Source organism: Drosophila mojavensis, unplaced genomic scaffold (genome assembly GCF_018153725.1).
Source record: "Drosophila mojavensis isolate 15081-1352.22 unplaced genomic scaffold, ASM1815372v1 contig_36, whole genome shotgun sequence".
Classification (NCBI taxonomy): Eukaryota; Metazoa; Arthropoda; class Insecta; order Diptera; family Drosophilidae; genus Drosophila; species Drosophila mojavensis.
This window is the reverse complement of record NW_025318858.1, coordinates 11,437,748-11,455,042: the sequence shown is the minus strand read 5'-3', so window position 1 is coordinate 11,455,042 and position 17,295 is coordinate 11,437,748. Positions and strand designations below refer to the sequence as shown.

At 38.0% G+C, this 17,295-nt stretch overlaps 2 protein-coding genes and 2 long non-coding RNA genes across 5 annotated transcripts; 1 reads left to right on the top strand and 3 right to left on the bottom strand.

The window, feature by feature from the left end:
* Window positions 1-440: 440 nt before the first annotated feature.
* Window positions 441-2,309, top strand: LOC122757300 (mucin-2-like; the record flags this gene model as incomplete). The annotated part of the gene is made up of 2 exons (XM_044009095.1): window positions 441-1,169; window positions 1,407-2,309. Coding segments are annotated over 2 exons (1,521 nt in total), but the record flags the coding sequence as incomplete, so codon positions are not given.
* Window positions 2,310-9,864: 7,555 nt separating this feature from the next.
* LOC26527837 lies at window positions 9,865-10,172 on the bottom strand. Its single transcript, XR_001449414.3, has 2 exons — window positions 9,975-10,172; window positions 9,865-9,903 (listed from the first exon to the last, which is right to left on the bottom strand). It is a non-coding gene; the product is annotated as an uncharacterized LOC26527837 (long non-coding RNA).
* Window positions 10,173-12,495: 2,323 nt separating this feature from the next.
* On the bottom strand, window positions 12,496-13,130 carry LOC26527248. Of its 2 annotated transcripts, none has more exons than XR_001449412.3 (3): window positions 13,021-13,130; window positions 12,876-12,946; window positions 12,496-12,817 (listed from the first exon to the last, which is right to left on the bottom strand). It is a non-coding gene; the product is annotated as an uncharacterized LOC26527248 (long non-coding RNA). The 2 variants fall into 2 exon arrangements; XR_001449413.3 differs by having other exon boundaries at window positions 12,496-12,803.
* A 750-nt stretch (window positions 13,131-13,880) lies between these two features.
* Window positions 13,881-14,549, bottom strand: LOC26528601 (male-specific sperm protein Mst84Da). The gene is made up of 3 exons (XM_015165241.3): window positions 14,442-14,549; window positions 14,156-14,373; window positions 13,881-14,085 (listed from the first exon to the last, which is right to left on the bottom strand). Exon 2 carries the CDS (start codon window positions 14,355-14,357, stop codon window positions 14,205-14,207), a length of 153 nt encoding a protein of 50 aa, XP_015020727.1. The 5' UTR covers window positions 14,358-14,373; window positions 14,442-14,549; the 3' UTR covers window positions 13,881-14,085; window positions 14,156-14,204.
* Between the last annotated feature and the right edge of the window lie 2,746 nt (window positions 14,550-17,295).

Genomic DNA, 17,295 nt, shown 5'->3' with positions numbered 1-17,295 from the left:
CAACTACGATACCAATACCGACTCTACCACCAGGGTTTTGCGAAACGTTCCCGTTCTTTATATTCTGCTTTAGCACGACAACTCCACTGCCCTTAACTACACCTTCAACTACTACTACACCTTCAACTACTACTACACCTTCAACTACTACGACGCCTTCAACTACTACAACGCCTTCAACTACTACTACACCTTCAACTACTACGACGCCTTCAACTACGACAACACCTTCAACTACGACTACGCCTTCAACTACTACGACGTCTTCAACTACTACGACGCCTTCAACTACTACAACGCCTTCAACTACGACTACGCCTTCAACTACTACGACGCCTTCAACTACTACGACGCCTTCAACTACGACAACACCTTCAACTACGACTACGCCTTCAACTACTACGACGTCTTCAACTACTACGACGCCTTCAACTACTACAACGCCTTCAACTACGACTACGCCTTCAACTACTACGACGCCTTCAACTACTACAACGCCTTCAACTACTACGACGCCTTCAACTACGACAACACCTTCAACTACGACTACGCCTTCAACTACTACTACGCCTTCAACTACTACGACGCCTTCAACTACGACAACACCTTCAACTACGACTACGCCTTCAACTACTACTACGCCTTCAACTACTACGACGCCTTCAACTACTACAACGCCTTCAACTACGACTACGCCTTCAACTACTACTACGCCTTCAACTACGACAACACCTTCAACTACTACTACACCTTCAACTACTACGACGCCTTCAACTACTACTACACCTTCAACTACTACGACGCCTTCAACTACTACGACGCCTTCAACTACTACGACGCCTTCAACTACTACAACGCCTTTAACTACTACGACGCCTTCAACTACTACTACACCTTCAACTACGACTACGCCTTCAACTACTACAACGCCTTCAACTACGACTACGCCTTCAACTACTACTACGCCTTCAACTACTACGACGCCTTCAACTACTACGACGCCTTCAACTACTACAACGCCTTCAACTACTACGACGCCTTCAACTACTACAACGCCTTCAACTACGACTACGCCTTCAACTACTACAACGCCTTCAACTACGACTACGCCTTCAACTACTACTACGCCTTCAACTACGACAACACCTTCAACTACTACTACACCTTCAACTACTACGACGCCTTCAACTACTACGACGCCTTCAACTACTACGACGCCTTCAACTACTACAACGCCTTCAACTACTACGACGCCTTCAACTACTACGACGCCTTCAACTACGACTACGCCTTCAACTACTACGACGCCTTCAACTACTACGACGCCTTCAACTACTACAACGCCTTCAACTACTACTACACCTTCAACTACGACTACGCCTTCAACTACTACGACGCCTTCAACTACTACAACGCCTTCAACTACTACGACGCCTTCAACTACGACAACACCTTCAACTACGACTACGCCTTCAACTACTACTACGCCTTCAACTACGACAACACCTTCAACTACTACGACGCCTTCAACTACTACGACGCCTTCAACTACGACAACACCTTCAACTACGACTACGCCTTCAACTACTACTACGCCTTCAACTACGACAACACCTTCAACTACGACTACGCCTTCAACTACTACGATAGCTTCAGTGCCTACAACTACACCTTCAACTACGAAAACAACTTCTCATGATCATCATGTGCACCATCACAATCATTATCATATTCCGCTGCTTCTTCCGAAACCACCCGCAATTCCACCTCCTCCGAAAATTTCCTTTCCAGCTTTACCGCCCCCTCCAGGCCTTATAGTTCCTCCAAAGGGTCCTGCCTATCCAGCAATACCAGCTTCGCCTAGTTTATCGCTACCATCACTTCCTGGTCTACCAAAACCTCCATCGTTTCCTTTTCCTCCTCCTCTACCAACGCCTCCTGGATTATCGATTCCAGCTCTGCCGATAATTCCATCACCGCCAGCCCCACCAAAATTACCAAGTTTATCCCTTCCGATAATACCATTTCCACAAATTTCTATTGACGTACCGGTGACACAAAAGCCTAAAAATTTACAAGACCCAGTCCCGCCAAATCAATCCGAATTAACAGCTATTAACCCCACTCCTCCTGTACTTCAATTCCCAGGTTTTCCTCCACCACCGGCACCATTTCCCAATCCATTTGGCTTACAATAGAGGTCATCTAATATTCTAATTTCAAGAAAGAACAAGCTGTAAACGTTTAAAAATATCAAAGCAGTTTCTCATTTACTTAATTAAAAGTTAACTATATTTTCATAATCTGAATTAAGTCATTTTGTTGTTATTAATAATTCCCCAATGCTATTCTGAAAATAATGCTAACAAGAAGGGCCGCAACTGCCACAGCAAGATCCACAAGGTGCATAACAAGGCGATCGGCCACATGGACCACAGGGGCCACATGGTCCACAACAGGCGCCAAAGCAGGGCCCACAACAGGGCTCACAGCATGGTCGTCGGATTGGTATAAGAGTGCAACCACCACCGCAGCACATATTGTATTATTATATCAAGCTCCTCACGGAATCAGAAATGAATACGACCTGTAGATATGTCGTCAATCTATCACTTATCACAGCTGCAGGGTAATAGTCCTCTACTAAATCACTGTAGTTGACATCAATGACCCCTATAGGACGATAAAACAAGAATCAATTTTAACATAGTTTTATATTTATGCATAAACTTACATGACTATAAAACAGTTACAAAGAATTTATAAATACGTGCTTATTGTATACAAATGTTTCATGTATACAAATGCAAATACGAATGACAAAATGTGTAAATTTTCCTGTACCTTGAAAATTGAATGTATCCAGGCCTACTATAGTTATTTTCTATATATATGTTAAAATATAGTATATAACAATATATCAAAATAAAAAAAAAAGCAAGCAAGAAAGCTTTACTTAGGACTGCTTTACTACGAGATTCCCTGAACCCTTTGCGGAACTGATATTTAAATATTTCTCTGCTTTTTTTCTGCTTACACAAGAAACAGCTCATTCGCACAAACACAAGTACACACAGACGCAAATACACTTTTTCGCCCTGAACAAGAATATATACTTTTGAGGTATGCCACGCCTTCTTCAGCCTGTTACATTTTCACAAAGGCATTATACCCTGATTATTGATCTATGCAAATTTATATTACTGTCAGCAGTAATATATAGCCAAGAAACTTTTCGCTTTCAAACTGATAAATACCTTATTATTTGGACAATGCACAATAAATGGAAAATGACATTCCACATTCAGACATAAATGTACATATGTGACAGACACATAAATTACATTGGTTGCTTTAGTTCAGAGATGGCAGTTCATTGATAGCGCGAGGAACTGTAAAGGCACACGTTAGCCTTATAAGTTAAAGAACTCGTATATAAGAAGCAAAGTTAAGCTAAATAAAAGTAGTGATTCTTGGTCGTTCGCTATGGTAAGTTCTGCTCACAAGTTCTTTACAATATCAGCATTTTCATGAACAAATCCATTAGACTCTTAGGTATTTGCTGCTGATTATCATCTCTCAAACGATTTCTCTCACAATGGGGGAGGGAGAGAGGCAGCTTCAACCTTTTACAATGCCACCAGAGTTCTGCATGTGGTTTCCGATAGCTCCTCTTTGCGTAACAACTCCCATCCCGAGCACAACAACAACAACAACAACAATAACACCGCCCACAACTACAAATCCCACCACAGTCAACAATCCAATACCGAATCTACCACCAGGGTTTTGCGAAACGTTCCCGTTCTTTATATTCTGCTTTAGCACGACAACTCCACTGCCCTTAACTACACCTACAACTACTACTACACCTTCAACTGCTACTACACCTTCAACTACTACTACACCTTCAACTACTACTACACCTTCAACTACTACTACACCTTCAACTACTACTACACCTTCAACTACTACTACACTTTCAACTACTACTACACCTTCAACTACTACTACACCTTCAACTACTACTACACCTTCAACTACTACTACACCTTCAACTACTACTACACCTTCAACTACTACTACACCTTCAACTACTACTACACCTTCAACTACTACTACACCTTCAACTACTACTACACCTTCAACTACTACTACACCTTCAACTACTACTACACCTTCAACTACTACTACACCTTCAACTACTACTACACCTTCAACTACTACTACACCTTCAACTACTACTACACCTTCAACTACTACTACACCTTCAACTACTACTACACCTTCAACTACTACTACACCTTCAACTACTACTACACCTTCAACTACTACTACACCTTCAACTACTACTACACCTTCAACTACTACTACACCTTCAACTACTACTACACCTTCAACTACTACTACACCTTCAACTACTACTACACCTTCAACTACTACTACACCTTCAACTACTACTACACCTTCAACTACTACTACACCTTCAACTACTACTACACCTTCAACTACTACTACACCTTCAACTACTACTACACCTTCAACTACTACTACACCTTCAACTACTACTACACCTTCAACTACTACTACACCTGCAACTACTACTACACCTTCAACTACTACTACACCTTCAACTACTACTACACCTTCAACTACTACTACACCTTCAACTACTACTACACCTTCAACTACTACTACACCTTCAACTACTGCTACACCTTCAACTACTGCTACACCTTCAACTACTACTACACCTTCAACTACTACTACACATTCAACTACTACTACACCTTCAACTACTACTACACCTTCAAAAACTACGACGCCTTCAACTACTACAACGCCTTCAACTACTACGACGCCTTCAACTACGACTACGCCTTCAACTACTACGACAGCTCCAGTGCCTACAACTACACCTTCAACTACGCAAACAACTTCTCATAATCATCATGTGCACCATCACAATCATTATCATCATATTGCGCTGCTTCTTCCGGAACTACCCGCAATTCCACCTCCTCCGAAAATTTCCTTTCCAGCTTTACCGCCCCCTCCAGGCCTTATAGTTCCTCCAAAGGGTCCTGCCTATCCAGCAATACCAGCTTCGCCTAGTTTATCGCTACCATCACTTCCTGGTCTACCAAAACCTCCATCGTTTCCTTTTCCTCCTCCTCTACCAACGCCTCCTGGATTATCGATTCCAGCTCTGCCGATAATTCCATCACCGCCAGCCCCACCAAAATTACCAAGTTTATCCCTTCCGATAATACCATTTCCACAAATTTCTATTGACGTACCGGTGACACAAAAGCCTAAAAATTTACAAGACCCAGTCCCGCCAAATCAATCCGAATTAACAGCTATTAACCCCACTCCTCCTGTACTTCAATTCCCAGGTTTTCCTCCACCACCGGCACCATTTCCCAATCCATTTGGCTTACAATAGAGGTCATCTAATATTCTAATTTCAAGAAAGAACAAGCTGTAAACGTTTCAAAATATCAAAGCACTTTCTCATTTAGTTAATTAAAAGTTAACTATATTTTTATAATCTGAATTAAATACCCCGATGCTGTTTTGAAAATAAGTATATAACAAGTAGGAAAGCTACAGACGAGACTGCTTGACCTCGAGATCCCTTTTGAGCAAACGATATTTCAATAATTTTTTGCGTTTCTCTGCTTACACAAGAAACAACACATGCACATATGCATGTGCACACACATAGGCGCATATGCCTAAATAAGCGCAATTGCCAAAGTACAAGTCCCTAGTATTTGGAATACGCCTTTTACAAATTTTTAAGTGTGGTTGTAGTTATAAGGGTGGGGGTGAGTTATAGTATAAATCAAAATTCTATAAAGTACATATGAATTTACATTTATAATTTTAATTACTAAAAATTTAATATGTGATTTATGATTTTCGATGTTTTAATCGATAACTAAATAAGGGGATGGGTTATAGATGGGAATATATAAATATATATATATGGAGTCTGCCACGCCACCTTCTGCCTGTTACATACTTTTCACAAAACCAATATACCATGAGTTTCTATTGAAAATGGGTTTTCATTTGCCTAAGCACTAGTTTCTAGCGCTGAAAATACGCCCTTTGCAAGTTTGTGTAAAAGTGGGCGAATTCTGGTAGTATGAATGGATCAAACTGCTACCACCTTAGCGGCTGAACGTCTTAAATGGAGCTCGCAAAAATTCAGAAAATTCGTAGATTTTTCTAATCACAAAACAGTTAAACAAACACGATTATGGATTAATTTATAAGTAATGTAAATAATAACAGTTTGTCGGTAAGCGGCGAAGAGTTGACGGGTGAGCATTTTAACTAGCGGATTTTGGCCCACATAGACGGTAACGCCCAGTTGCAAAATACCCTCAGAAATGCGCTGTTGGCTGCCAGCCGGTGAGGCACTGCTTCAGATGATTGCCATGCATTTGCCATCGCCCGTGGTTGTCCAGAAATACCACAGTAGTTGCAAGAACTGGAGGCCCTATTCCAGCAGTCTCATTATCCGGACGTCTTTCTGCACGAGGAAGCTGCGCTGCGCATCAGCGTCAGCGAGTCGCGCATCCCGGTGTGGCTCCAATGGCACGCGGCAAACGGCGGCGATGGCAACAGTCAAATGCCAGAGAACTTCTCTGCTGGCAATACACCGGACAACAAGGATGCCATGATCATTAGCGATGTGGGCGGCATTGATGTGCCAGTTGCACTGGGCAATGGACAGAACGCTAGTAACTTTACCATGGTGCATCCAGCTTTCCAACAGCAACAGCAACAGTCAAGGCAATCCCAGGCCGAGCTCGAGAAGCTATCCAAAATGGTTATCGGTATAAGTATTTATAGTAACAATTTGATGCCAACTTATTAAAAACCATGCAAATCTAGGTAGGGGGAAAATGATTATGAACTCATTTTATACAACATGCGACTTACCCAACTTATAATACCAGTACCAGCGATAACTTCCAGTAGATATCATTTTGCATTGTGCTCTGTATCCCTAGTGTGAAGAGCAATCTATCCTAATTCCAACATATGGCTAATCTTATTTAATGATTATATTTAACATTCATGAAAAACCTATTTATAAACACAATTATTTTATTAATTGAAATGATTATCTCAATCGGATACTTACAAAACGAGTAAACATTATAAACGTAATCGAAATGAGTAAGTTTTATGTATTGGTGCCACACAGTGAGGAACTAACGAATTCTGACTAACAATTATTGGAAGAAGTGCAAGAAAAAATCCACTTGTTTTATGTAAGTATTTAAATAACGAATAAGCCAAGCAATAGGTCTAGTGAATTTTAAAATCCAATTTTAGCCATTTTTTGGAATTAAGATTTACAAAAAAAATTTTGAGCAACATTTAAAATTTTTAAATTATTATTTTTTTTTTCCGAAAAAGATGTGGACCTAACAAAGTCTAGTTGAATAATGATAAATTTATTCTATTCGGTTCCAAGCCAAGGCAACTAGGACATGTAAAAGTCAGAGGTAGCTGAGATTTATAAAATTGGGAGAGAAAATTTTTAAATAGGGACAACGAATGTTATAATAATAATTTGTAGTACAACATTTTATTTTAATGACTAAAATAAAAAATATTTTACGATTTGCCAGACCCTAAGGAGCGAGCTATAAAGTTGACAGACATGTTGCATATCATTCGCCTCCTCGAAGATATAGCCCTATATTTATACTCATTCACGAAAGTGAATCAGTATATTGGTTTTGTGCAATGTCCGTCTTGCTGTCCGTCCGTCTGTCCGTCTGTCCGTCCGTCCGTCTGTCCGTCTGTCCGTCTGTCCGTCTGTCCGTATGAACGCAATCTATTTCGGCGCTTTTGAAGCTAGAGACTTGAAATTTGGAACACATACTCGTGTATATCTCCGATTTATAAAGTGTTAAAATTTTCCCGATCCGCCCACTAGGGGCGTGGCAAATCGGAAAATGCATTTTCCGATATACCAGAAATCATGTTTGTTGAAGAGCTAGAAAGCTGAAATTTGGTATGTAGGTCCGCGTTGACCACCCAAGATCACGAGCTATGGCGGATATATCTACGCCCATTGGGGGCGTGGCAAATCGGATAAAACTGTATCTCCTAAAGTTGGAAACCTAAAGTGCTGAAATTTTGCACGTCAGCTAATGGTATGATTCTATAAAGTCTGAAGATAAATTATAAGTCTACGCCCATTGGGGGCGTGGCAAATCGGACCTGAAGATATAGTGATTTTTTAAATTCTCCTATATTTTGGACACTATTGATGGCAGAGACCTCAAATTTTGTATATATACTCGGACTGATCACCCAAGACCAAAAAGTTTTGTCGGATATATGTCCGCCCACAGGGGGCGTGGCAAACCGCAAAAGTTTATATCTCCTAAAGTATAATAGCTAGAAGCTTCAAATTTGGATAGTTGAGTTACTGGTAGCATCCTCTATCGATTCCCCAAAATTTTTACGCCTCCTTAGGGGCGTGGCATATCGAAAAATACCCTGTAATTTTCACATTTTTTGAGGGTAAGCATTCAAACTTTTCAGTTAGGGTACCGTTATCTCTTTCTAAAAACTGACCAAAAATGAGGTGTCTACGCCCAGTTGGGGCGTGGCAAATCGGAAAAACCTGTATATTCTACAGTATTAGAGCGAAACTTAACTACTAAATTGTTGATGGGATGTGAATGAGTATTCCGCAGTCGGTAACGCCCGACTGCAACGTTCTTACTTGTTTTATTCTGCCCATGTGCAAGGAATTTCAATATCTGGCAGAATAAGGATTATTTCATGTCCATGCGCGAATAGGCGATACAAATTATACACACTATAATTAATGTATAAAATACTATAAAGCTTAAATCAAGTAGAGTCTTGTTTGTTTTCAGTATATTGATTAAGTAAAGGTGCTCAATTACAATTATATTGAACGTTGTTTTCTGTGAACATAAATAATTTTGAGAAGCTATAGACGCAGCCGAACTTGAAAGTCAGCCAGTTCTAACATACCTTAATCTTATCTTAACACAATCGTCCGTGCCAGAAACCGGGAACAATTGGGCTAGTAAAGCTATTGGCTAATGGCTAATAGTCCTTGGAATGAACAGAGGCAGGCGTCATAGTAGCCACACGACCCAGCACTGCTGCAGATTCCAATGTTGGCCGCAGGACACCACGTATAGTCTTTTTTATGTATATATAGTAGAATCCGGTTATAACGACTCCGCTTATAGCGTCTGTACGCTTATAGCGACGAAAATTCTGGTCCCCATACAAACGTTTATGATCAAGCTTATACGGTTATAGTGCCTTCCGGGTATAACGACGGTCCCTTGAGTGTCGTTATAAACAAATTCTACTCAATATATGTATATACTATATACAAAGACAGATAAAGAGAAATAGAAGAAAACACTGCAATTTGTAGCTCATATCTAATGCATTTACTATTTAAAGTGTACAAAATACCCAAAGAGTGTTAATAGCATGATCTACAGAAGGCACGACTACAATTAGCTTCCAGGCCATGACGTTTCGCCATAGGACCAGGTGCTTTGGGTGGACAGCAGGGGCCGCAGGGACCACACGGTCCGCAGGGTCCTCCACAAGGGCCACATGGTCCACAGGGTCCGCAGGGTGCTCCGCAACAGGAGCCACAGCGCGGAGTGCAGGGTGAGCCGCAACATGAATAGCATGGATTGCACATCTTGATTTGGTATTAGTTTCAATTGCTATACGATATAGCTATATTAGTTCAAATCGATTCGCAAAAATGTGCTTTTGGGTATGGAAACAACTATTGATTTTAAAAATGCTGTGAATATTTTCAGTTACTTCAAACAGGCCTCTCACAGTAAATACTGGAAACTTAAAGAAAAAAAGAAAAAAAAAAAAAACGACGATTAAACATAGGAATATATTTATATAGGCTCACTTACATGCCTAAAAATAGTCACAGAAATTGATATTGCTTAAAGAGCTCTTTTTTGTAGAAAATGCCAAAAGTGTATGTAGAAAATTTGAAAAGTTTTTGGCAGTTCTTCAAATTTTTACTATCAAAGCCTGCTTTCTAGAAGTTTTTAGAAATAATATTTGAACTTATTAATAATATAATTAATTACAATTTTTTTTTTCTATTGCTCAGCAAATTTATCAATATAATCTTGATATATGAATATAAATATTGAAATGGTTTTAGCTATTAAAGTAATCTTAAATTTAGTATTTGTACCTGTTATGTATAACCAAAAATAGAATATTTGGTTACAGATAAAAACCGATTCTTTTAAATGACAAATTAGTCAATCAAGTAGATAGCACTAAATTAATAATATAATAAATAAAATTCTGTCAATGAGCTCAAATGAAAAATAGAATTATTAACACAATTTTGACCAATAAAAGTTTTATTTTCATTTGTAGTTTTTATTTAATTTTTTTATTTTAAGTTGCCGTATAGTATTTTGCACAAATTCAATTAGAATAGAATTCATGTAGAATAAGAATTCATGTATTAATTAATAGCTCCATTTACCAGTCAGGATAGGGTTTAGGACCATTTCGTTTAAAGTACAAACAGTTGAAAGAAACATATCATGGCCGACATCAAATAGCTGGAGCCGCATATCGAATACCATAAACTGCACATCGTGAAACACTTCCAAAATGGGAAATGTAGAACACGACTTAGAAATACTGTGATTTTTTTTATAGTTAATCTTCAGACAGACCATATAGCGGAAAATCTAGCACTTGGGTAAAGACTATCAACTTAAGAGAATAGAAAAACAAGTATGAACGCTCTAGTCGAGACTGCTCGACTAGGAGATACCCTGAACCCTCTAAGCTGATATTCTAATCATTCTGCATTTTTATGCACACATACATACACATGCATCCACACACACGCATAAGCCTGCGCTCTGCTAACTGCGCAGTAAGCAGCGACTGCGCTTGGGCTGCGCTGCAGTGTGGGCAATATTATGAGAATTTATTTGTTGAATAATTTCTTTTGTAGACATAAGATCTTAATGAAACTTTCAGAGTGTAATCATATGATAAATATGTGTGTACATTCCAAAGCACAAGTCTCTAGTACTTGAAATGCGTTTTTTACAAAAAGTTATCGGATGAATTATCGAAAAAATAAAGCAAACTCGTACTGCGTATGGTACACACGAGTATGCATGCCAAATTTCAGCTCTCTAGCTCTTATAACTTCTGAGATCGACGCACTCATACGGACGGACGGACGGACGGACGGACAGACGGACAGGGCTATATCAACTCAGCTCGTCGCGCTGATCAAGAATATATATACTTTATGGGGTCTGCCACGCCTCCTTCTGCCCGTTACATACTTTTTCACAAAACCATTATACCCTGATTTCCCATTTTCAATGGGTTCAGGGTATAACAAGTAAGAAAGCTCTAGTCGAGACTGCTCGACTACGAGATCCCCTGAACCCTTGGAGCAATAGATATTTCAATAATTTTTCGTGTCTTTCAGCTTACACAAGAAACACGCACGCACACACACACACACACACACACACGCACGTACGCACACACAAACATACATACACACACACGCATACACACACGCATACACACACACATACACACACACACACGCATACACACACACATACACACACAAGCACCCACGCATAAACACGCATGGGCTGCAGTGTGCGCTTACTATGAGAACTTAATTGTTCAATAACTTTTTTTATGGACGTACGATCTTCATGAAACTTTCAGATTATGATTATAACATGGATATGCATGTAATTGCTAATGCACAAGTCTCTAGTATTTGAAATACGCTTTTTACAAAAGTGAGGGTGAGGGGGTGAATTTAAGGGTGGAGGGTAAATTTTAACAAAAATCGAAATTGTATAAATTGCATATAAGCATACATTAAAAATTTGGAGACTCTAGCAATAAAGGTGTAGAAGATATAATTTTATAACTGGTGTTCGATAAGGTTTTTTATCGATAAAAAAAGATCGGGATGAGTTATCGATTTTTAATGATAAACTTGATATGCGCGCTGTAATTACGGACATTTTAAAAAAAATTTGAAGTCTCTAGCTCTTATATCTTCGGAAATCGACGCGCTCAAACATACGGACAGACGGACAGACGGACAGACAGACAGACGGACAGGGCCAAATCGACTCAGCTCGTCACACTGATCAAGAATATATATACTTTGTAGGGTCTGCCACGCCTCCTTCTGCCTGTTACATACATTTCAACAAAACCATTATACCCTGATTTCCCATTTTCAATGGGTTCAGGGTATAAAAAGTAGTTTCCCAAACAGCTTATCCAAAAATAATTAAAGAAATTCTTTAGTTATTTCCCGTGTTCTTTTTACTATACAATTTCAGAAGCTGATGGCGCTTTCTTAATTCCCAATATCTACGACACAGCCCAATTAAGATAGTCTGATTTGGTGTCATCAATTTGCTATTTATTTCATATACAGTTACAAAGCAAGAGGTCTACCTAAAATTTTTTTTTTTTAGCGCTGCATATTTCTTAAATTTTGTTCCGAAGATATATATAAGAAAAATAGTTAATAACACGATCTACAGAAGCCAGGAGTACATTTCGGTTCAAGGCCATGTCGTTTATAGCAACAAGGGCCGCAGGGACCACAACATGGACCACATGATCCACAGGGACCGCAGGGACCACAGCAGGGGCCGCAGGAACCGCAACATGGATAGCACATCTTGGCAGATCGATAAGTTTTACTGTGGGCAACTGACTATATCACGATTATTTATATTTTATAATTGAGAGTAATGGATTGCAGTAGTACGAACTTTTAATCTTTTTAGATAAGCAAAACAACGTTTGATTTTACAAATACTGTGATTATTTTCAGCTGTTTAGTCTTTGAAAAGAAAAACAATATAAAAATGAATTGTTTTTTTAATATTAAATACTTTTTTTTTTTTTTTTTTTTACATGCTCGAAAATAGTCACAGATATTCGGTAACTGTATACTGAGCTCCTTTCTGATAGAGATTATATAAAACAATGAAAACAAATCATTTGCTTCTGGCTAGGCTCTCAAATTTCCATTTCAAGGCCTCCTTTGAGGACTTACATTGCCAGTTAAAAATAAGTTATAGTGTCCGATTAGGAAATATCCTAAATCCTATGTAAACATTTTGGTAAGCAATTGCATAAAAACATAGTATTATGCGCATTATGGCTTTTACTGGTAATTGAATAAGATTTGCGGAAAAGAATATTTCTTCTTTAAAGTTTTTTTTTTATTTATTTTTTTTTTTGATATCACATAGAAACTGCACAGTAATTTTAAAGTTGAAGCTTTTGGTAAAATTAAGTTGAGCTTAAAAAATTTACCTTATTGAAACTGTCCACAGGAAGCGCGAGCATTAGGTGTGAGAGCAATAAGCAGTTCATGCTAGAAATTTGCAATGTTTTTGCAACATTTTTCATACCGGAGCCAAATTTAGTCCCTTTCCAATTTCGTAAAAAAACGGAAAAATAAATAAAATAAATAGATAAATAAAAAACTTAACGTATTTTGAATTTTATACGTATGGTTTGGTAAATATATGCAGGAATGTCATTCTGACATCCTGAAAGTATGATTACGATTACAAGAATAGGTACCCCCTAAAAAAGCTACCATAGCCCAAAATGCACGCTAACTGCATATTCAGCAGAACGCATGCCTGTGCATGTATGTGTGCGCATTTAATGCTTTATGTGATGCACAAAATAACGAAGAATTTTTGGATTATCGCCCAAAGCCCGCTTGTTTATATACATATAAATAAATATTCCCACAACAATTATTCTATTTATGAATTATGGTTTTATTTTCCTTGTCTAGTTTTTGTTGAAAAATGGCGTTGATGGTGCAGCGCCATTTCGATTTATAAATAATTTTGAAAGACACTGAAGGTTGGAATTCTTCTTCGACTTCTTCCTAGATTTCTTCTGTAAGCCGAATCCTTGATAACCGCCTCGACCATGCGATGTCAGTGTTAACTGCTTCTGCACATAGAATTTCGAATGCTTATACATACATATACTGATACAAGTATTACTTTCTTTGTTTACTTACCATAGCGAAAATGGGAAACGCAAAGGACAATATTCGCAAACAATTGACATTACCACGACGTTCCCCAACAGCCATAATGACAGCCGCCCAAGCCCCGACATGCGCCAGCCATTGAGCCATAGCTGGGATCATAGAATCCACTCGGGGCACAGCTGCCGCAGGAGCCGATACAGGCGGCAGGATAACAGGGCCAGCTACACATGGTGATTTGGTAAGAGCTACAAAATGAATTAGTTCGAATAGTTAATAATTTAATATATATGAAAGTAGTAAATTAAATTTTTACATTTATTCGGCTACACGAAAATAGGAAAAAATTTCTAGGTTTTCCAAAGTTATTTATTTTGTAAATTGTTTCCGAGAGGTTAAAAGGATGATGTTAAACTGAATAAGGGAGAATAATTCACACAAGCTGTTCGAGTAGTCTGAGTGACTGAGACGTCAGCAACTGCTTTGTTCACGAAAATAATTCAATTTAAAATACCAGATCTTCAAATTTCTCTCACAATTTTAATTAAGTTCTTCACATGGTTTTGTACACCTTACATTTAATGGCTGTCACTCTTAGGCTGACAAAATGTATATACATACATTTATAAGAAACACAATGAAGAATCTCTGCTTAAAGTACCAATAATTAAGTTAAGAACCACACGAATTAAAAACGGCTGAGGCTGAAGGCAAAATGTTGAGTGCATGAAAGACAAAGCGGAAATTAATATCACGCACGCTGTGCGACAGGGTTGAATAAATTAAATGATATTAGTCGCTACTTTGTATATATATATATATATGTATATGTATGTATATATGTATATGTACATATGTATGTGCTATATATTCTTGTGGCTTACGTTGTTCTTGTCGTTGCGCATACGCAGCGTGTGACCTGGCAAAGTCGAGCGACTTGTCAATGCTGTCAGACCATCAACTCAATAGCTGTCTCTTTCCTCTCTCTCTCTCTCACCCTCTCTCTGACTCTCTCCAAAATTAAGTGCGAAAATGTGCAAATTAGATTTTGTGGTTGACGTAAAGACTCCACCACACCCACACACACACACTTACACCCAACAATGCGGAGCAAATGGGACAACAACTCACCTTTAATTACAGCTAGTCAATGCGGCGTATACGCAACGCGGCATCCAGTAAGCAACAAGAACTTTTTGACACCACGCATATGAATTAATTAGCAATTGCCAACACACAGTCTGCCTGACATGCTCTGCTATTTACAAGCAGTCTTCCCCCTTCACTGACAACTAATATATGGTGCATATACGAGCATTAAATTAAGTATGTCGAAAGTAGGCGAAATTCGCTGCGAGTATGTCGACAATTTAATGCACTCGGAAATTTATTTAAAAATTATGAAAAATACCTACCGAATATTTTATTAATATACAAAATATATTTAATATTTTTATTAAAAAAAAAAAAAAAAAAATATAAATATAGGACTTTAATTGAATTTATTTTTGTATATTTATTTTATTTTATTTTATTTTATTTTTTTTTATTATATCCTTCATGTTTTTTAACTAAATTCATGTTATTTAACTAAAATTTAGACTTTTATATACTTATACATGTATGTATTCCTCATATTTATAAAATTATAATTATATAAAAAATTTAGCTAAATAATTTTTATTAGGGTTTTGTAAGTGAATTAATAACAACCAAGAAAACTTAAGTACAATTGTTAATACGCAACTTTACAAGCAATGCAAGAGTATAAATTATATTTCCTATTGGAGCATGCGTAAATTATAATATTATATGTAAATGCCATTTGAGTAAAGAGCTTTCAGGGTGAATATTCCAGGTAGGTTGGACAACATGACTCACTTTGATTGATGTCCAGTTAAGCGACAAATACCAGTTGAACCTGGGCTTGACAAAAACTTAAGCGGCATTAACCGCAGTTAAATCCAGTAAACGAATTCTCACTCCTGCTTTGCCATATCCTTGATAGCACTTGCATACAATTATAAAGCCATTAATGTCAAACGGAATGACACAGGACACATTCAATGTCCACCCACACACATACACACACACACCCAAGCACATTCAGTGAGCTGTGAAGCATTGTAATTGATTACACTTGGGGCCAGCTTCATTTGGACAGAACCCTAAAGACAAGACTCTGCATTTAAAAACTATGCTATGGTTTGTTGTAGGGGTAAATTATGGTCTGTGCGCGAGTGTGTGTGTGTGGATGTGAGTGTGCTGCAACTGTCAATTTAAAATGTCACAACCAATAATAAACAACAAGGCCAACACAAGCACACACATAGCAGAGTGAGAGAGTGAGAGAGAGAGAGAGAGAGAGAGACGGTGGCAGGCAGACATATTTATTGGACGCATACAATACAGAAATCAATGTTAATTGTTAGCTGAAATCAATTGTTTAAATTGCCGAGCAATTTTTGAAGTGTTTCATTGAATTTCCTTTTTTTTTCAACTCTCAACTGAATGTCAGTGAACATTCAGGGCATACCGGCTTAGTAGGATCGTATGTAACGGGCAGCAGGAAGCGTTATGATCCATATAAATAATATATAGTTTTGATTAGTATATATACATATATTCAAAAAGCTGAGTAGGTCTTGCCTTAGTTTGCTTCGCTCTTGACTCGCGGTATCTCTTAGTCGTTTACTCCCCACTAAAATGCTCTTACACTCTTTTACATATATGTTTGTTGAAGCACGCTTAAGTGTACCTGCTGCCAACAGATTTCATCTGTTTTTATTAAGGATCTGTTCGTGAAAGAAATCATTTATTCAATATTTAATAATGCATTTTAAATCGCTGACTCAGCGAGTTTTTTCTTCATAATTTTAAAGCAATTCTTGGGCCTCGAGTAGCTCTTCAAATATTCATACTTTTGGGTTGACTAAGAAAAGGTAATACTTTTTTTCGCTACTATATGCTGGCAGCAATTTGAGTTATTCATCAATAAAAATCCAGCTGTTAAAATATTTCATATCATTTGCTACTTGAGAATGAATTGTTTCACGTGCGGAAAAAATTTGAAGTTCTGACTAAGTTATTTAGATTCAAGCGACCCCATAGCAAAAGTATACAATTTTGGATTCTAGAGATATTAAATAAAGACCCTGAATCTGCATGTC

Bases quoted from the DNA above. Each gene is read 5' to 3' on its own strand.
- LOC26528601 (XM_015165241.3), bottom strand. From the start codon at position 14,357: ATGTGTAGCTGGCCCTGTTATCCTGCCGCCTGTATCGGCTCCTGCGGC.